Source organism: Camarhynchus parvulus, chromosome 11, assembly GCF_901933205.1.
Source record: "Camarhynchus parvulus chromosome 11, STF_HiC, whole genome shotgun sequence".
NCBI lineage: Eukaryota > Metazoa > Chordata > Aves > Passeriformes > Thraupidae > Camarhynchus > Camarhynchus parvulus.
The window spans coordinates 1489317-1508037 of record NC_044581.1 but is presented as its reverse complement, the minus strand read 5'-3'; the positions used below and the strand labels follow the sequence as shown (position 1 = coordinate 1508037).

The following is an 18721-nucleotide window of genomic DNA, read 5'->3' as shown; positions in this document are numbered from 1 at the left end:
GGTGGCCCCTCCCTGGTTATTTATCAGTTATTTATAAGCCTTGCTGCCGGGGGGGCTTTTTGTACCCTCTCTTATTTATTGCTGACCCCCCCCCAGCCACGGCTGTGACTCCAGGGCCAGCATCGCCCCACGGCCAGACCCTGTGAGTGCTGCACTCACTGGTTATTTATTCCCCCAGAAAAGGTATTTATTGTCTCCTTCCCAGTGCTATTTAATGCTGCAAATAAAAGCCAACAACTCCTGGCACCGTCCTCACTCTGTTCCCAGCCAGGGCATTGGGATGTGGGGAATTGGGGCACAGGGGCAGAGGGACATCCATCATGGGCAGTGCCAGCTGTGGGACAGCCCTCAGCCCCAGCACGGTGGGCAGGATGAACTGGGAGGTGACAGGGAGGGCACAGGGGTGCCCCACACCCCCAGCCTGGGGGGGACCCAGCCCTGGCACCCCGACACCCACGCCTTTCCCACGGCTCTGCCCCCGGGCACCACATCCCACGGGCCTGGTGCCACCTGCCAGGGCCACCCCACCTCGGCTGGCAGCACCTGGGGGGGCCCTGGGCCCCCTGCAGCCCCCGAGGGGGCAGGGTCTGTGTGCGGAGGGGGCAGAGGGGGCCTGAGCAGCTGCTGACCCCATGGGATCAAGGATTTGGCACCCACGTCACACCTGGGAACTTGCAGCAGCCACCAATGGGATGGGAAGGGAAATGCTCCCCACATTCCCTCCCCAGTCCTGTGCCAGCCCCCCAGGAGCAGGGCAGGGCTGGGAGAATTCCCCCTGGAGCAGGAGGCAGGGGCAGCCAGGGCCTTTCCCACTTTTTATTGCAACAGCAACTGCAGAAATGACAAAAACCAGGGAGAGCAGGAGCAGAGCTGCCTGATCCCCCTGGGAGCTGGGGAATCCCTGAGAGTTGGAATCCCACAGGGATTTGGGGATCCCCCAGGGAACTGGGGATGCTTAGAGAATTGGGGGACCCTCAGGGAGCAGAGCATGCCCAGGGATTTGGGAATCTCCAGAAGTTGGGAAGCCCCTGAGAGCTGGAAACCCCACAGGGAGCATCAGATCACTGGGAATTTGGGAGCTGGGCATCTTAGGGGATTTGGGGATCCCCAGGAGATGGAGATCCTACAACGAGCTGAGCATCTATAGGGATTTGGGAGCTGAGCATCCTGGGGGATTTGGGGATCCCCAGCAGATGGAGATTCTATAAGGAGCTGAGCATTGCTGGGGGGATTTAGGGATCCCCAGGAGAGCTGGGAACCCCAGAGCATCACTGGGGATTTGGGAACCCCTTGGGGAGCCCAGGGGAACTGATGATCCCAGGAGCTGGGGACCCCCAGCAAGGGGCTCAGAGCCCCGGGGTTTTGGGGACCCCCAGGAGCCCAATGGCTGCAGTGGATCCAGGAGCAGCTGGGAAGCAGGAGCAGGAGCAGGAGCAGGGCAGGGGGACCCCCCGTTATTCCACCTCCACAGGGATGGGGTTCACCTGCCCCCCCAGCTCCGGCTGCTTCCTGCGGGCGTCGGGGGGCGGCCGGGGCGGGGGGTTGCTGGGGGGCGGCTTCATGGTGCCCCCCCCTTTGGGCCTCTCCCGGGGCTTCTGCTCGATGGGTCTCCACTCCTCCCCTCGGACTGCAGCCTGCGGGGTCACAGTAGTGCCAAGGAACAAGGCCCACCCCAAATAGGGGCTGCTGGGGGCAGGGAAAGCACCGTGGGACCGGAGGGGAGGATGTGACACGACCCCTGTCCACCCTGACTGGGACAGGCTGTTCCTGCAGCCCCATCTGGGAATGCTTTTGGAATTCCCAGGGAAGCACTGGTGCATGGTTTTAGGGGTGGCCTCCGCCTCCCAGCCCCCCAAAACCCCCAAAGCCCCTCTGCACTCACCAGCAGGTAGATGCCGCTGGCAATGCCCAGGCAGACGGTGCCCAGGATGGTGGAGAGGAGGAACCCAGCAGGGACAGCCAGGCTGTGACAGAGATTCGGGGTTCAGAGGGAGCTGGGGGGGCTCATCCCCCAGCCCCGACCCTGCACCCCACTCACGCAGCGTGCAGGACGGCTCGGATGTAATAATTCCTGGTGAGGGGCCCCAGGAGCTTCACCACGGCTGTCAGGTACTTCTGGCCACTGCAGGGTGACAGCAGCGGGTCACTGGGGGTGTCCCCACCCTCAGGGGACAGCCAGCCTCCAGGGACCCCCATCTCTGCACGGAACCCACCCGTGGGATCCAGCTCTGCTCCCACACCCCCGCGTTTGGGGGGCACCAGGACCCCGGGGCTGCAGGGGGGACCCAGCACTCACCACCTCTCCATGGTGGAGCCCTTCTTGCGTTTGCTCCGGGGATACTCGAGCAGGCACACCAGGACGCCTGCAGCGCTGCCGGGGCGTCAAGGAAAGGCGGGACGGGACCGGGAATAGCCCCAAGGAACATCCCAGAAAGGGGCAGGGAAGGCACAGCTGGGAGCACGGTGGGGAGATGAGGATGTGACCCCTCCCCGGTGATGCCTCCCAGCCCGATCGGGACGGGGCTTTCCCGCAGCCCAGCCCCGGGAATGCTGTGGGGAAGGATACATAGCACCCAGCCCTTGAACTGCCGCAGCGAACAACCACCGGGATACCAACCCCACCCCAAACCGGGATACCCACCCCAAACCGGGATACAACCCCCAAACCGGGATACAACCCTAAACCCGGGATACCCACCCCAAACCGGGATACCCACCCCCAAACCGGGATACAACCCCTAAACCCGGGATACCCACCCCACACCGGGATACCCACCCCAACCCCGGGATACCGATCCCCTAAACCGGGATACAAATCCACAACCGGGATACCGACCCCAACCCGGGATACAAACCCCCAATCCTGGATACAACACTCAAACCAGGATACAAACCCCAAACCGGGATACAACCCCCCAAACGAGGACACAAACCCCCAAACCGGAGATGCAGCTCCCAAAACCCCAGATACAGCCCCGAGCTCAGGATATGCCCCCCCAAACTCCGGATCCAGCCCCCGCAAACCCCATCCCGGGGTTATGGCCCTGGGGACACACGGGACACCCGGATCCAGGAGGGGCCCTGGGGGTCCCCGGCCCCGAGCGCTCCCGGAGCGGATGCGGGGGTGACGCTGCTGCGGGGCCCCGGACTCGGGGGAGGTTTTTGGCCTCGCGGCCGGAGCGAGAGGAGAGCAGAGGAGGAGAGAACGGAACCGAAGAAGAGAGGGCAGAGGAGGAAGAGAAAAGGAGGAAGCGGAGGCTCCAGCCCCGCCGGGCCGGGACTTCCCGGCCGTCCCCCGCCCGCACCCGCAGCCCGGTGGGACCGGGACCCCCCCAATCCCATCGCACCCCATCGCATCCCATCCCCGGGGCTCGGCATGCCCAGCCCGCGGGGCGCTCACTCCGGCAGAGCCCGGGGACTTCCCGGAGCGCCCCAAACCCCCAGACCCCCTCACACTCACTGAGCCCGGCGGCCAGCGCCTGCTCGTTCGCCCACATGGCCCACTCGATCTGCCCCATGGCCGGCGCCGGAACCGGCCCGAGCGGCTTCGGCCGCTCCGCTCGGCTCGGTCCGAACGGGTTCGGCTGCTCCCGGCTACTCCCGAGCCCCTTCGGCTGCTCCCGGCCTGGTCCGGTTCGGCTCAGCCCGGTCGGGTTCGGCTCGGTCCGGTTCGGCCCTCTCTGCTTTGCTCGGCTGCTCCCGGTGGGCCCGGCCCGGCCCGGTTCGGCTCCGCTCGGCCGGTCCCGACCCGGAAGGCGGGCGCGGCGCTACCAGCACAGGCCACGCCTCCTCCGTATCGACCACACCCTTTAATGCCACGCCCATTCGTATTAACCACGCCCGTTTCCCATAAGCCACGCCCCCGCGGGGACACGGCCCCGGCCCGGGGCCACACCGGGGACACGGCGGTGACAGGGATGGCGCGGAGGGACAGGGCCAGCCCCGGGGACAACGGGGGCCATGCCAGGGGACAGGAGCCGTCCCGGCAGTGGGGACAGCGGAGGGATGGGGACAGGCTTGGCCCTGCAAGGGACAGGGGATGTGGCATGTGCAAGGGACAGGGCCATGTGGAAGGACAGGGTCAATAACAACTTGGGGCATATGGGACAGGAGATGTCCCACGAGGGACACGGGGGGACAGGGGATGTGGCATGTGCAGGGGAGAGTGGCAGTGTGGAAGGACAGGGTCAGTGACAACTTGGGGGCATGTGGGACAGGAGATGTCCCACAAGGGACACAGGGTCATGTGGGGTGACAGGCCTGTGCGGAGGAACAGGACCAGCCCCAGGGACTGTCCCCATCTCCTGCTCCCCCCCAGCCCCACACACAGAACCCGACACCCCAGAACAGCACTGGAGCCAGGAACCCTCTATTTCCTTACAAAAGATTAAAAACCAGCCCCGGGGTGACATCCTGCCCCAGGGCTGGGGACAGCTTTGCAGCAGGCCTGGCTCAGGGTCCTGAGGCCCGCTGGTGGCACCGGCAGAGTCCCCCTGGCTGTCATAGAGTGTCACCGGGGTCAGGCACGGCTCCGGGGCAGCCCATCCGGGCCCAGCAGGTGCTGGCTGGGGTCATCCACGAGCTGGGGACCAGGGCCAGGCTGTGGGACAGGACACGGGTCAGGGACACTGGGGAGCCCCACTGCCTGTAGGGCTCCCCCCGCTGTGGGTGGGGGGCAGCTCTGGGCACCACAGACCCCAACAGGTCACCCCAGTGGGAATGTGTCCAGAAATGGGGTCCTGAATACCACCCTGGGGATGGGGACAGGGATGGGGTCCTGGACACCCCTGGGCACAGCAGTGGGGTCCCACCACCCCCTCGGGGGCAGGGATGGGGTCAGAGCTCCCCCCAGCCTCACCTTGGTGTGCAGGATGTACTGGACAGCCCCGGGCACAGGCTCGGTGAGCACGGCACCCTCCAGCTCCGGCGGCAGCACAGCTGAGCCCACGGGCAGCCCCCGGACAAACCTGTGACAAGGTGAGCACTCGGTCCCCGTGTCCCCAGCACCCCAGCACCCCCACCCTCCCCAGTAAGCAGGGGGTTCCCTTACTGGTCCCCGTTGGTGGCGGGGGGGAAGCTGCGCCTCACCACCTCCACAAACTCGGCCACGGCGTCGGCCAGCGCGAAGATGACGGCGTTGGGGCCGGCGTCGAAGGAGTAGGCGACCTGTGGTGGCATCGTGGGGACATGGGGACGGATGTGGGGACCCAGGAGAGGGCCACGGTGCCGTGGCAGCCCCGGGGCCCCGCGGGTACCTTGGTGTGGCCGTGGTGGGCGTTGTAGCGGTGTGCCAGCGCGATGATGTGGCGCGACACGTCCGTCAGGTAGAAGATGGGAGGAAAGGTGTCCAGGCAGGTGGCGTGGAACTGGTTGCTGTCCCTCATGGCCAGCTGGCCAAAGCCCTCGAAGTCACGCTCACGGATGTGCTGCATCATCTGGGCCAGGCGCTCGGGGACCACCACCTCTGCCCGGTGCTGCCCCAGCAGGGGGGTCACCATCAGCACAGTGACAGCCACAGCAGGCGGGTCATGGTCACCCCAAATCAGTGACACCCACAGCAGGGGGGTCACCATCAGCACAGTGACAGCCACAGCAGGCGGGTCATGGTCACCCCAAATCAGTGACACCCACAGCAGGGGGGTCACCATCAGCACAGTGACAGCCACAGCAAGTGGGTTGTGGTCACCCCAAATCAGTGACACCCACAGCAGGGGGGTCACCATCAGCACAGTGACAGCCACAGCAAGTGGGTTGTGGTCACCCCAAATCAGTGACACCCACAGCAGGCAGGGTGTGGCCACCCCAGTTTAGTGACACCCATGGCAGGAGGGTCACAGTTACCCAAACTCAGTGACATTCACAACAGGTGGGTTGTGGTCACCCAAAATCTGGGGATACAGCAGGTTTGGTGACACCCACAGCACCATGACCCTCTGGGTGTCACTGCACACCCTCCAGCCCCATTGCAAGGGAAAGGGGACCCTGTCCCTGCCCGGGCAGGACGAGTCCCATGTCCCCCTACCTTCAGCAGGGGACTGGTCTCCACGCTGGTCTGCATGCCCGCCGTGCTGCCCACTGGCTTCTTCTCCCCACTGACCTGGGGGGACACAGACCCTGGGACACGGCCCCTGCTGAGCCCCCCGAGCCCAAATCCCACCCAAATGCCCTGCCAGCCCCTCACCACCAGGACGAGGACGCGGAGCTCCGGCCAGTGCGTCTCGGGGGCCACCTGCAGGGCCAGGCTGTCGCTGCCATCGGGGCGCTCCCCGCGCTGCCACTGCACGAAGCCACCGAACATGCTGCGGCAGGCACTGCCCGAGCCCTGCCGCGCCACCTCGGACAGCTCCTCCTCCAGCCCGTAGAGCCGGGCCAGCGCTGACACTGCGGGGACAGGCACAGGGGACAGCCCTGTCACCCCTCCTGCTGCCACCACAGAGCCAGGCCAGCGCTGACACTGCGGGGACAGGCACAGGGGACAGCCCTGTCACCCCTCCTGCTGCCACCACAGAGCCAGGCCAGCACTGACACTGCAGGGACAGGCACAGGGGACAGCCCTGTCACCTCTGCCAGCCCCGGAGGGCACAGCTGAGGGTCAGGCCGGCCCCAGACGCACCGAGGCAGGCGTAGCCGGCGGCGGAGGAGGCGAGCCCGGCGGCCGTGGGGAAGTTGTTCTCGGAGGCGATGTGGATCTTGTAGGAGAGGCTGAGAGCAGCCGCGTCCTCACCGCCCCCGCGGCGCTTCCGTGCCAGGCGCCGCACTGCGGGGACAGCGGGGACGGGGGGACACAGGGGTCAGGGACAGCGGGGACAATGGGGACAGCGGGGATAGGGGACAGCAGGGACAGCGGGGACAGGGGACAGCAGGGACAGCGGGGACAGGGACAGTGGGGGCAGCAGAGATAGCGGGGTCAGGCAACAGTGAGGACAGGGACAGCAGGGACAGCGAGGATAGTGACAGTGAGGACAGCAGGGACAGCGAGGACAGTGAGGACAGTGACAGTGAGGACAGCAGGGACACCCCCAGCAGGGGACACTCACCCTCGCGCAGACAGGCCTGGACCCGCGGGTGCCCCACGTCCGCCTCCTTCCCGTTGAGCCACAGCCGGTCCTCCGTGAAATCCCGGCTGGCGGCCGCTGTCGTGGTGGTCTTGAGCTGCGGGGAGAGAGGGACACGGCTCAGCACCCCTGGGGGCTGCTCCTAAACCTGGTCCTGCTCCTAATCCTGATCCTAAACCCGATCCTGGTCCTGATGCTGACCCACCTGGTCCTGGTGCAGCGTCACGCTCAGGGAGGAGTTGATGGGCAGGATGAGGTCGGTGTCTCGCTTGCCCCCTGCAAGAGAGCACGGCGTGGCACGGCTTGGAATGGCATGGAATGGGTAGGAATGGCATGAAAGTTTGATGGCACTGATGGAGCAGCAAAGCATGGCATGGCACAGCCAGGAATGGCATGGCATGGCTAGGAGTGCCACGGAACAGTTCCGAATGGCACCGATGGACACAAAGCAAAGCATGGCATAGCAGCGCTTGGCACGGCGTGGCCCGGCTTGGAATGGCACGGCACGGAACAGCACGGCCAGCAGGAACACAGCCCAGCCCAGCCCAGCCCGGCCCGGCACGGCACACCCAGCCCAGCCCGGATCCCGTGCCCCCGTGCCCGCCCCGGCCGTGTCCCCGGCACTCACAGTACTTGATCACGGCGATGTTCACCGGGGCCGTGCAGGTCGCCATCGCCAGCGCCCGCTCCGCCGCCATCGCTGCCGGCCGCACTCAGGCCCCGCCCCCGCGCCACGCACGTGACCGTGGCCTGCGGCCGGTCTCGCCTCGCCATTGGTCGAGACCGCAGCAGCTGGTTCCCAACAGCCAATGGCAGCGATCGGACCACGGGCGGCCCCGCCCCCTGGGCGCGCTGGGCGGGGCCTGCGGGGCGCCATTTTTGAATTGGGCAAGACCTGCGCGTGCGCAGATGCTCCCGGTCCCGCTCCCGGTTCTGTTCCCGGTCCCGCTCCCGGTTCTGTTCCCGGTCCCGCTCCCGGTCCTCCCCGTACCGCTCCCAGCGCTCCCCGCACCGCTCCCAGTGCTCCCCGCACTGCTCAGGCCCCAGCAGCCCCTGCCCCAGTACCGCCCCAGTGCTCCCAGAACACCTCCAGTGCTCCCGCACTCCCTGTCACCTTCACACCCCAAATACCCCCGGTATAAACGCACCGGATCCCTGGAAGTGTCCAGTGATCCATGGATCCAAATGTCCCCAGTTCTGAGAGCCCCCAGAGCCACTGTATCCCAGTGCTCCCAGCATCCCTCCAGTGCTCCCTCCCCCACCAGAGGCCACGCGTGGATGAAACTGCCTTTATTGAGAAAAATGGTTTGCTACAAATACGTCATCGAGTTAATTCCTCTTCAAAAAACAGGACGGCTCGTTAAAAGTTCTAATTATGCAAAAAAGTGGTGGGTGATGCACTGGTGGGCACAGCCAGTGGGATATCCAGGGATCCCTGGCACAGAGGGGACCCCTGGCACAGCCTGGTGCGGCCCCTCACACCCAGGGCCTTAAAGTGCTTTACAAAAGCAGCTCTTGCTGCCCCTGCTCTGTCTCTGTGGGGCAAAAAGGAGAAGGAGGAGAGAGGGAAGGAGCCCGAGGCTAACAGTGCTGCAGCAGCTGAGGGTCCCAGCTGAGCACAGCACAGGGAAATGCTCCTGGGTCCCTCCTGGAAGATTCCAGTGCCCTCCATGCCACAGGAACATGCCCCAGGTGCCAGCACTGCTGGGCAGGTCAGAGAAGGCCCCATCCCTTTCCCTGCCCTGCCTGGGGAGCTCAGGGCTCCCTGCAGGGCTGCAGGTCCCAAAATCAGCCAGCACTATGAAAACCAGAACAAAGCCCAAGGCAGTATTGCTAGAGCAGAGCTGGAAGCAGGTTTTGGATAAAGCTCAGGAACTCCCCGAGCAGAGGGGGCCTCTCCCAGCCCTTCCCTGCAAATCCTGCAGGAAGGCTCTCGGGAATCACCCCGTGGCTGGTGCCATCTCCCTGCCAGCCTCTCCCAGCCCTCCAGAGCTAACCCCAGCAGCAGCAGGCAGGGCTCAGAGGCAGGAGAAGGGGGCACCAGGATGCTGTGGAGCACCTTGGATCAACAGTGTCCCATTCCCAGGGAGGGATTCCCACAGGAGATGCAGTCCCTGATTTCTGGGGGGATCAGGCTGGGATCCTGCATGGACAGCCATTCCACGGGCAGCCAGCACCTGGATCCAACCCAAGCATCCTGCCTGCTCCCTCACAGGCAGAGGAACTCTGCTGAGGGAAGGGAAAGGCCCAGAAATATCCAGGGATGTGCCAGAAAGATCCCTGCACTTCCCCCTACCCCAGAGTCTGACCTGCTCCAGGATCCAGCTCCTGCCCCGTTCCCAATCCACGTGTTCATTTGCTTGGGTTATCTGTGTAAAAAATAAACTTTCTTGATAATGTTCCATAAAAATACTCTTGTCCTGGGTGGCAGATATTGCAGAGTGAAGGGGAGCAGCTTCTGAGCCCGCTCTAGAAAACGTGGAAAAGGCTTCACTGCTTTGTGTAGAAAAAGGCAAGGATTCGGTGTCCCAAGAGCCGGTACAAAACGAGGAAGGGGAGGTTTCCCTGGGCGCTGGATGCCGTCCTCCAGGCCTCCTCTGAACCACTCTTCAGTCTCATCCTGGGGTTCAGGTGAAGGAGGCAGCTCCAGCCTCCAGCACGGGGGTCAGGACAGCCTGACATCTCTAGAAAAATCCTTGGAGAGTTTAAAAAAAGAAGCTCCGTGCTGCCTTCCTCCTTTTTCAAAGGATGTGGCCGATTCCAGTCCCAAAGGAGGGTGTTTGGCATCCATCAGTTTCAGGTACCTATTCTGCTGCACCAGAGAGCAGGGACGAGTGTGCCAAAAAGCATCTAGCAATAAATAGATCTGGACACAGGGCAAAGCTCCCAACACGGATATTAAACACCAATCCAAGGAGTGATCCCAGCCCTGCTCCACTGCTCTCTGCTCACTCACTGGGACAACTGGAGAGGCTCCACCTTCTTCAACAAGGTGGGAATTGCAGTGGGAACAGAGGCAGCAGAGGGGCTCCAGAGGGTTCCTGGAGTGTCCAGAAGGAGCCAGGGCAGGGAGAGGGATCAGCCTCAGTTCTCAGAGAGGGACAGAGCCAGGGCTGCCTGCAACGCCGCCTCCTCGTCGATGTTGTAATCCTGAAAAGCAAACAGGGCAGCTCAGGAGAGCTGGCACAGCCAGGGCACGCTGTACCCACGGAGCCCTGCCTGCTCCTGTGCCATGGAGCCTGAATTCCCCTGGCACACGGATCCCAGGAGTGCCACCCGTGCTCTCTGGGTGTCCTCTGTGCCCACACCCCTGTCCTGCCCGGGATCCCACACCTGCCAGGAGGGATGGAACCTGCCCACACAAGCTGAGGCCAAAGGGTGAAGCCTTCCAGCGAGGCCAGGGGTTTTTGTAGAGCTCTGGGTTGGGATATTCCGCGGAAAATGCCTGGAGATTGTTTTCCCTGACATCTCTCCAATGAAAGCAGGATGGGAACAGAGCCTCCCCTGAGGCTAAGGCTGAGCCACCACCACTGCCCCCCACACAGGAGGGGTCAGGGACCCCCCACGTGCAGCAACCACACCCCCCCAAACCCTGGGGCAGGGCTGCTCCCAGCCCCTGCTCCAAAACCTCCAAGAAAAGGGGTTTTGTGTTACAATTCCTCAGGGGAAGAGTTCCATGGAAAAACCCGTTTTGTGGAGTGCAGGAACAATCCCCTCTCCTCCTGGTGTGTGAGGACACCCTGGTGGGTGTGGGGGTCTCATGGGTGGACACATGGTTTCACCTCCTGGCACAGGACATGGGGAGGGGGTCCCCCTTTTTTGGCTCAGGGTCAGACTCACCACGAAGGTGTCGTAGGAGAACTTGTGCCTGTGGAGCAGGTGCTGCAGGAAGTTGGCACTCTTGTAGCTGGGATCCCCCCAGGGCATGGCCGAGCACACCGGGCACACCTGTGGGGACAGGGACACGGGATGGTGGCACCTGCACGTGGCCTTGGACACTGCCAGGGATCCAGGGACAGCCACAGCTTCTCTGGGCACCCCGTGCCAGGGCGTCCCCTCCCTCACGGGGAAGGATTTCTCCCCCAAACCAACTCTATGGCAGTTTGGATCCATTCCCCCTTGTCCTGTCACGCCAGGCCCTTGTCAACAGCCTCTCCACCTTTCCTGAAGGTCCTGGAAGGCCACAATTAGGTCTCCCTGAAGCTTCTCTTTCCCAGGCTGAACAATCCCAATTTTCTCAGCCTCTCCTCATGCCAGAGCTGCTCCACCCCTCTGATCACCTTGGTGATCTCCATCAGCTCCAGGTCCTTCCTGTGCTGGAGATCCCAAGTTCCCCACCTTGGTCAACCCAGAGGGAACAGGGAGAGGAAATCCAGCACCACCTGGTTTGCAGGAACAGGGGGATGGAGCCTCTAACAAAGCAGAGACAGATCCCCATCTCCCAGAGGGGTTTAAACCAGCTGGAACACATCGTGGGATGCTGCAGGGTGTGGCTGGATCCCCAGAGCTGTCCCACACAGAGCACTCACCACTTTGTTGGGGTCATTCCTGTGGTTCTCCATGCAGTGCTTCACCAGCTCCTGCTGGTCCAGGTTCCTCGCCCCGCAGTACGGACACACGAACGTGGAGCGGTTGGGAATGTTGCTGCAGAGAGCAAGGATGAGCTCAGATCCGAGGGGAGGCTGCTCTGCCTCCTTCCAAACTAACACACACACAGAGCTCTGGGACAGCAGGAGCCAGCCCAGCCCCTTCCCAGCCCACCTCCCCGCCTGGGTGGATCCTCCATCCTACCCTGTGCTCCAAAACCAGAGCAGCAGCGGCAGGAGGGAACAGGCGCTGCTCTTCCTCCCGGGGACAGGCACTACACACACCTGGGTTTTGGGGCACGCAGGGAGGGCCACGTTTCAGGCATACCTGGGAATAGGCTGGGATGTGGGGACCACTGGAACAAACTTGGGGCAGTTGGCCATCTGCTCCTGCACCTTGGCGCAGGACGAGACGTGCGAGCGCATTTTGGCCAGGGTCACCTGCAGGAGGGGGACAAGAAACACTCCTGGAGCTGCAGGAGCACCTGCCAGGAGCCAGGACAGCAGCTGGGCTGGGAGTGACCTCTGCTCCATCACCCACAGCACTGGGAATGCTGCACCCATGGAGGGGCTGGACAGCTGGCCTGCAAGCCAAGCTGAGTTAACAGAAGAAATAACAATGGATGATTTTCGAGTGTATCCATAGCAAGGAAGAAGACAAAACTGTCAGCATGGAAACAGATTAGAAAAGATACATGAAAAATTTTGTAATCTAGACTAGGTGCATAAGTAGATGTGTACATGTGCCTTATTAAATTTCTGTAAAACTTTTGCCAATTCTATTGACGTTAATTGCTTTGCACCAATAAGTTATTGTGATGTAGTCAGTGACTCAAGATCACGCTTTGTTAAGAGTGTATAAGCTGGAGAACACACAGAATAAAAAACTTTTTTCTTCTTGGCCCCTGATCACGTGTGTGTCATGTCCAGCCTAACACTGACATGCACCCACCCACCCTTCCCTGCAGCACGGAGATTTGGGGCTGCAGGGACCCCCAGAGGTTCTGTCCCCATTCCCTGGGGGCAGAGCCTGACCCCCCCTGGTTGTCCCCTCTGTGCAGAGCCACAAGGTGCCCTGAGCATCCCTTTCTCCAGGCTGAGCCTCCCCCAGCTCTGCTTACTTCTCTGGACACATTCCAGAGGCGGATGGGGACCATGGGGACCATGGGGACAAGCAGCTTCACAGCTTTACCTTCTTGCTGCAGCCTCTGCAGGGAGCCTTGTAGGACGAGAGCTGTTTCTCCACGCTGGAAGCCTTCTCCACCTTCTTGGGGTCGAAGGGCACGCGGCAGAGCGGGCACAGCGGGGAGGGCACCTGCAGGCAGGGCTGCAGGCATTCCCCACAGAACCTGGGGGCACAGGGGGGCCCTGAGCACCCCGGGCACAGCAGCACCCCAGCAGGGCACCCCGCTGCCCGGGGCACCCCAAACCCAGCTGATGGGTTCTAGCTTTTTAGCAGTTTTCTCTTTTATATTTTCAGACTCTCTACTACATTGGTATTTAACTCTGAACTTCATATAAAGTGTCAGCAGTTCTCCTCACAGCTCAGGCACACAGAGGAATCCTTTTCCAGCCCCAGAACCAAGGACACCACTGCAGCTTCAGGCCCAAAAAGTGCAAACAACAAAAAGGCCCAAAAAGTACAAACAGCAGGGAATGGAGGAGAGCAAACTGGGAGGATGGGACTGCATCACCTGGAGCTGTGATTGGACAATTAACCCCAACATGGAAATGGACCAAAACTTATAAAAGTGTGAAAATTCGTGATCTGCTGTCCATCTTGGGTCCATCTTGGGTGTAGCCCTGGCTGGGCTCTTGTACTGCCCAAAATGTATCCTTTCAAGGCTTTTAAATAAATCCCTATTTTATTCCTTTAACTCTGGTCTGGGCAGCCTCTCAGGGCACCACAGGGATCAGCATCCGAACTGGGAGAACTGGGCGCAGGTGAGTCCCCAGGGAGCTCCTGCAGGCTCACACAATTCCCCTGCTCCAAGGCTGGATCAGAAAGGAGCCCAAGCCCGTGTTGGGAATCCAGGCCAGGCAGGAGCCTGGATCAGCTCATTCCAAGGTCCTCAAAGCCCCAGGAGAAAAGGAATCCCGTCCCCAAAATCCCATTATCCCGGCACTCCGGGTCGCTCCTGCTCACCAGGAACAGGGAATGAACCCCCCCAAAGGCTCTGCCAGTGCCAGGGCAGCGGGGATGGGCAGGGGGGGTCCTGCAGGGGGCAGGAATCGCCCCCAGCCCCAAACAAGCAGGGGTGAGGCGGTGCTGGAGCCCCAGCAAAGCCCCAGGCCCCGGGAACGTCCCCCAAAATCAGCTGGAAAAGGGATCGGGGGGTCCTCGAAATGCTGGGGGGACACGGGGGGGCCTGGGGACAGCAGCCAGGCCTGGGAGCGGAGGGAGGGGAAGGGGTGGGATGGGGATCCCGGTGTGGGATGGGCTGAGGGTCCCGGTACCGAACCATCCCCGGTGTGGGCCGGGGGTCCCGGCGCCGCCTGGGCTCACCGGGCAGAGCGCCCGCAAGGATCCCCGGCCGGCACAGCGCCCGGCCCCGCGTCCCGCCCGTCCCCGGGGCCGCCTCAGCCCGAGGGTCCCCGGGGGTCCCCGCCGCCCCCGCTCGGGCCCCGTGTGTCTCACGTGTGCCCGCAGCCCGCGATGCCGACGGCGCGGTGGAAAACCTCGAGGCAGATGGGGCAGCTGAACTGCGCCTCCAGCGCCTCGGCCGCGGCGCCGGGCCCGGGGGCGGCGCGGGGGGGGCCCGGCCGGGCCCTGCGGCCGCTGCGCCGCCGCCACCAGCAGGCTCCGGAACATGGCGGCGGCGGCGGCCGGCGGGGCGGGCGCCACGTCACCGAGCGGCGCCACCGCGTCACCGCCCCGCGACGGGAGCGCACCGGGACACGGCGGGACCCGCGGGGACCGAGAGGAGCCGAGCGGAGCCGAGTGCGAACCGAGTGGAGCCGAGCGAGGCCGAGCGGAGCCAGCGGAGCCGAGTGCGAACCGAGCGGAGCCGAACGAGACCGAGCGGAGCCGAGCGAGGCCGAGCGGAGCCGAAGGAGGCCGAGCGGGGCCCGGGCCGAGCAGGACCCCCGGGGACTCACCGGGACCCACCGGAATCCACCGGGACCAAGTGGCGCCGCCATGTGCGACGTGGAGGGTGGCGGCTGCGGGGCGGACGCGGAACCGCCGCGGCGCCGCCGCGCACCGGCCGACAGGTGTGAGTCCGGTCCGGCCTCGGCATGGATCCCCGGGGCCGCTCCCGGTACCCCCCGGGCATCCCTCCCGTGCTGCCTCCGGTACATCCCCAATGCGCCCGCCGGCACCCCCCCGGTACCGCCCCGGTGTCCCCCCGTCCTATCCCCGGTGTCTCACCGGAATCCCCCGGAGCTGCCTCTGGTGTTACCCCCGGTACCTCCCCGGTGCCGCTCCCGGTATCCCTGCAGTGCTCCCCAGTGCCATCCCGGATCCCCCGCTCCCGGTAATCCCCCCGGTATGTCTCGGTGCTACCCCCGGTAACATCCGCGGTATCCCTGGTGCTGCCCGGGACCGCCCCCCCTCCCGCCCGCTCGGTACCGCTCCCGGGGGGGTCAGGTCCCGGTGTCCCGGTGACCGGCCGTGTCCCCGCAGCCAGCCCCGAACGTGCATGAAGTGCAGGCAGAGCATGGCCGCGCTTGTCATCCGCGTCGGGGACCCGTTCTGCCGGTGAGGGACCGGGGACAGCGGGGCTGGGGAGGGCGAGACTGGGGACATCAGAAATTGGGGACACTGGGGCTTGGGGACATCAGAAATTGGGGATATCAGAAATTTGGGACATCAGAAACTGGGGACATTTGGGCTGGGGACATTAGAAACTGGGGACATCGGGGCTTGGGGACATCCAGATTTGGGGACATCAGAAACTGAGGATATCAGAAACTTGGGACATCAGAAATTGGGGATATTGGGGCTTGAGGACATCAGAAATTGGGGCACATCAGAAATTGGGGTCTTTGCGTCTCCAGAGGATGGAGGCTTGGGAACTTTGTGTCTTGGGGACATCAGGGATTGGGGACAGTTTTCAGGGATATTGTGTCTGGAGCATTGGGATGTTTGGGGCATTGGATCTCTGGGACTTCAAGGTTTGGGGACACTGGGTGTCTGGGACATGGGGGCCAAACAACATCGAGGTTTGGGGACGTTGAGTGTTGAGGAGGAGGGGGGACAGTAACGTTTGGGGACGTGGCTCATGGGGGTCATTGGATCTCTGGGACACTGTTCTGGGGGACATCAAGGGGACTTTGGGGTGTGGGGATGTGGGGTCTGGGGGTGTGGGCCCAGCCGTGGCTCAGGAGTCCCCGTGTCCCCCAGCGGCTGCTTCCGTGAGTACTTTGTGCACAAGTTCCGTGCCATGCTGGGCAAGAACCGCGTCATCTTCCCGGGAGAGAAGGTACTGACGGGCGGGGGGACCGGCCAGGGGACCCGGGGGTGGCCCCAGGGCCCGTGACCGTCCCTGCTGTCCCCGCAGGTGCTGCTGGCAGTGTCGGGGGGCCCGGCCTCCAGCGCCATGGTCAGGCAGGTGCAGGAGGTGAGTGTGGGGACTCAGGGGGCTTGGGGGATGCACAGCTCGTCCCCCCTCACCCCACTGCTCTGCAGGGGCTCAGCCGGGAGGCGGCCAAGAGGCTCCGCTTCATCCCCAGCCTTGTCTACGTTGAGGGTGAGGGAGCCCCTGTCCAGCTGCCCATTCCCAGCCCATTCCCTGTTCCTGCTGCCACTTCCCTGCCTCACTCCTCATTCCAGCCTTGTTCCCTGTTCCTGCCCTATTCCCAGCCCCACTGTCTGTTCCCTGCCCCATTCCCAGCTCCTGTGCCTGTTCCCTGCCCATTCTGGCCCCACTCCCGACTCCCAGCACAGTGTCCCCTGCACTGTGCCAGGCTGTGGAGCTGCCACCCTGGCCCCAGAACGGGGCTGGCAGTGTGGCAGCAGCCCTGGCAGTGTCCCCACCTCGCAGAGGGAGCCGTGCGCAGGCAGAGCCCGGAGCAGCGGCAGCAGACCCTGGCCCAGATGGAGACCCTGCTGCGGGCCACCGGCTTCCCCTACCACCTGATCCACCTGGAGGAGGTATTGGGGTGACATGGGACACGTGCTGAGGTGAAGGGACACATCTGGACAACTTGCCCTGTATCTCTGTCTGTCCCACAGGCGCTGGAGCTGCCCCCATCCATCTTACAGCCGGGGCCGGAGCGCGCCAGCACGTCCGGCCCGTCCGGCCCTTCCTACAAGGAGGCTGTGGACAGCTTCATCCAGCAGCAGCGGCAGGATGGGGACAGTGGCACCTCTCTGCCTGGTCACAGCACCCCGGACACGCCAGCAGGAGCCACCCCCTGCCTGCCGGACGCTGCCCAAACCCAGGAGCTGCTCCGCTGCTTCGAGGCCGCGGCGACGGCGACGGCGCGGGAGGAGCTGCTGGAGATGCTGCGGTGAGGGACTGACCCTGCCTGGCACCGCTGCCAGCTGGGCACAGGGTGGCTCTGACCCGCTGTCCCCTCGTCCCCAGGACCCACCTGATCGTGCAGATGGCCCGGGACAAGGGCTACGCCAAGGTGATGATGGGCGAGAGCCTCACACGCGTGGCCATCAAGCTCCTCACCAACCTCTCCCTGGGGCGCGGCGCCTACCTGGCCGTGGACACGGTGAGCTGGGGACAGCCACCCGCACCCCGGGGGTGACACGATGCCATGGGGGAGCGTGGCTTGGTGGTGGCACAGTCCCCTGGCAGCCCTGCACCCACAGGGCTTCACGGACCAGCGCCACGGCGACGTGATGGTGGTGAGACCCATGCGGGACTACACGGCCAAGGAGATCGCCTTCTACAACCGCTTCTTCAGCGTCCCCACCGTCACTGTGCCACCCCTCTTCACCAAGGTAGGGGTGTCCCCTGGTGGGGAGCCCACGCTGGGTGTCCCCAGGGCAGGGACAGGAGCCCCAGTGCTGCCCTGCCCTCCCTGCTGTTCCCTCAGCGCCGGGAGAAGCTCAGCATCCACCAGCTGGTCGAGCGCTTCCTGGTGGGCCTGCAGGAGGAGTTCCCCTCCACCATCAGCACCGTGTACCGGTATGGGGAAGTCCAGAGGGGGGTACTGGGGGTGTGGGGGGATTGGGGTGCACCCACAGCTCCCATTTTGGCTGCAGGACTGGGGAGAAGCTGAGCCCGGAGCCGGCCAAGGCCAGCAGCGAGTCACAGCGCTGCCTCCTCTGCCTCTGCGGCCTGGACACCTTTGGGGGTGAGTGGGGCGGGCACTGGGGGGGTTGGGGAGCGGCCGTGCACCCCTCGGTGACCCGCTGGCTCTTACAGAGGAGGAGCTGGCTCTGGAGCCCACGCTGATCTGGGAGGAGCCAGTGGCAGGGTGAGCACATGGGCTGGGGGCATTGCAGCATTCCACAGCCGCTCCCAGGCCACCCCGGTGGCACCGCTGAGTGTCCCTGTCCCCATCCCTGTCCCACAGGGTTGACAGCAAAGCCGCCTACATCCCCCTGCTGTGCTACAGCTGCCGCCTCACCTTCAAGGAGCTGGTGAGGCTTTGGGGTGCAGGGGGCTGGGCCTCGGGGGTGCTGGGGGTCCCCAGGCTCACGGCCCCTCTCGTGCAGGGTCCCCTTGACACGCTGCCACCCTACGTGCGCGCCGAGGGCCAGCGCAGGATCCGCAGGTACCGGGGCTGGGGGGCCCCTGGGGCTGGGGGGCCCTTCCCCACCTGCTTGGCCCCCGAGGCCCTGTCCATCCAGTGTCTGTCCCCTGCAGAGCGGAGATGGAGCAGAACCAGGAGAACCAGGAGTCCAGCGAGAGCTGAAGGGGTTGGGGACGGCGGGGGACACATCCCCATCGCACTGTGGCACTGCTGGGGCAGGTGCCACTCCTCAGGGCTACATTCCATTCCTGTGCCAGCCAGGGGCAGGGAGAGCCCCCATCCCCATTTACTGGGGGCTGGGGTGCAGGTCCCTGGTCCCCCCCACCTCCCTGCCCCAGCTGCCTGTCAGCCAGGGAGGCCTCAAGTTTGTTTTATTCGGTATCTGTATAAATAAAACATTTGAATTATTAAAAAAAAAAAAAA

General features: G+C 63.9%; 4 protein-coding genes across 4 annotated transcripts; 1 reads left to right on the top strand and 3 right to left on the bottom strand.

Moving 5' to 3' along the window:
* Positions 1 to 806: 806 nt before the first annotated feature.
* On the bottom strand, positions 807 to 3518 carry LOC115908053 (cytochrome b-245 light chain). Its single transcript, XM_030956347.1, has 5 exons — positions 3439 to 3518; positions 2297 to 2371; positions 2039 to 2122; positions 1883 to 1964; positions 807 to 1634 (listed from the first exon to the last, which is right to left on the bottom strand). The coding sequence occupies exons 1-5, from the start codon at positions 3516 to 3518 to the stop codon at positions 1455 to 1457; spliced, it is 501 nt and encodes a 166-aa protein (XP_030812207.1). The 3' UTR covers positions 807 to 1454.
* Positions 3519 to 4462: 944 nt separating this feature from the next.
* MVD (mevalonate diphosphate decarboxylase) lies at positions 4463 to 7787 on the bottom strand. The gene is made up of 10 exons (XM_030956176.1): positions 7684 to 7787; positions 7261 to 7331; positions 7038 to 7152; positions 6614 to 6757; positions 6182 to 6381; positions 6023 to 6097; positions 5256 to 5474; positions 5051 to 5166; positions 4859 to 4967; positions 4463 to 4600 (listed from the first exon to the last, which is right to left on the bottom strand). Exons 1-10 carry the CDS (start codon positions 7751 to 7753, stop codon positions 4520 to 4522), a joined length of 1200 nt encoding a protein of 399 aa, XP_030812036.1. The 5' UTR covers positions 7754 to 7787; the 3' UTR covers positions 4463 to 4519.
* A 549-nt stretch (positions 7788 to 8336) lies between these two features.
* On the bottom strand, positions 8337 to 14453 carry RNF166 (ring finger protein 166). Its single transcript, XM_030956177.1, is given in 7 exon segments — positions 8337 to 10205; positions 10896 to 11003; positions 11585 to 11699; positions 11970 to 12082; positions 12834 to 12990; positions 14280 to 14401; positions 14403 to 14453. Coding segments are annotated over 7 exon segments (732 nt in total). The 3' UTR covers positions 8337 to 10139.
* A 68-nt stretch (positions 14454 to 14521) lies between these two features.
* On the top strand, positions 14522 to 18671 carry CTU2 (cytosolic thiouridylase subunit 2). The gene is made up of 15 exons (XM_030956006.1): positions 14522 to 14854; positions 15267 to 15341; positions 15987 to 16065; positions 16144 to 16203; positions 16272 to 16332; positions 16627 to 16736; positions 16818 to 17095; positions 17173 to 17308; positions 17409 to 17540; positions 17636 to 17727; positions 17805 to 17896; positions 17968 to 18019; positions 18119 to 18185; positions 18261 to 18319; positions 18412 to 18671. The coding sequence occupies exons 1-15, from the start codon at positions 14781 to 14783 to the stop codon at positions 18458 to 18460; spliced, it is 1416 nt and encodes a 471-aa protein (XP_030811866.1). The 5' UTR covers positions 14522 to 14780; the 3' UTR covers positions 18461 to 18671.
* Positions 18672 to 18721: the final 50 nt, after the last annotated feature.

Bases quoted from the DNA above. Each gene is read 5' to 3' on its own strand.
- MVD (XM_030956176.1), bottom strand. From the start codon at position 7,753: ATGGCGGCGGAGCGGGCGCTGGCGATGGCGACCTGCACGGCCCCGGTG. The intron at 6,098-6,181 runs GTGAGGGGCTGG...GTGTCCCCCCAG, and splicing joins TCCGCGTCCTCGTCCTGGTG to GTCAGTGGGGAGAAGAAGCC. The intron at 4,601-4,858 runs GTGAGGCTGGGG...CCTGTCCCACAG, and splicing joins AGTACATCCTGCACACCAAG to CCTGGCCCTGGTCCCCAGCT.
- LOC115908053 (XM_030956347.1), bottom strand. From the start codon at position 3,518: ATGGGGCAGATCGAGTGGGCCATGTGGGCGAACGAGCAGGCGCTGGCC. The intron at 2,372-3,438 runs GTTTGGGGCGCT...ACGCCCCGGCAG, and splicing joins GAGTGTGAGGGGGTCTGGGG to CGCTGCAGGCGTCCTGGTGT. The intron at 1,635-1,882 runs GTGAGTGCAGAG...GTGACCCCGCAG, and splicing joins CCAGCGGCATCTACCTGCTG to GCTGCAGTCCGAGGGGAGGA.
- CTU2 (XM_030956006.1), top strand. From the start codon at position 14,781: ATGTGCGACGTGGAGGGTGGCGGCTGCGGGGCGGACGCGGAACCGCCG. The intron at 17,096-17,172 runs GTGAGGGACTGA...CCTCGTCCCCAG, and splicing joins GAGCTGCTGGAGATGCTGCG to GACCCACCTGATCGTGCAGA. The intron at 17,728-17,804 runs GTATGGGGAAGT...TTTTGGCTGCAG, and splicing joins ACCATCAGCACCGTGTACCG to GACTGGGGAGAAGCTGAGCC.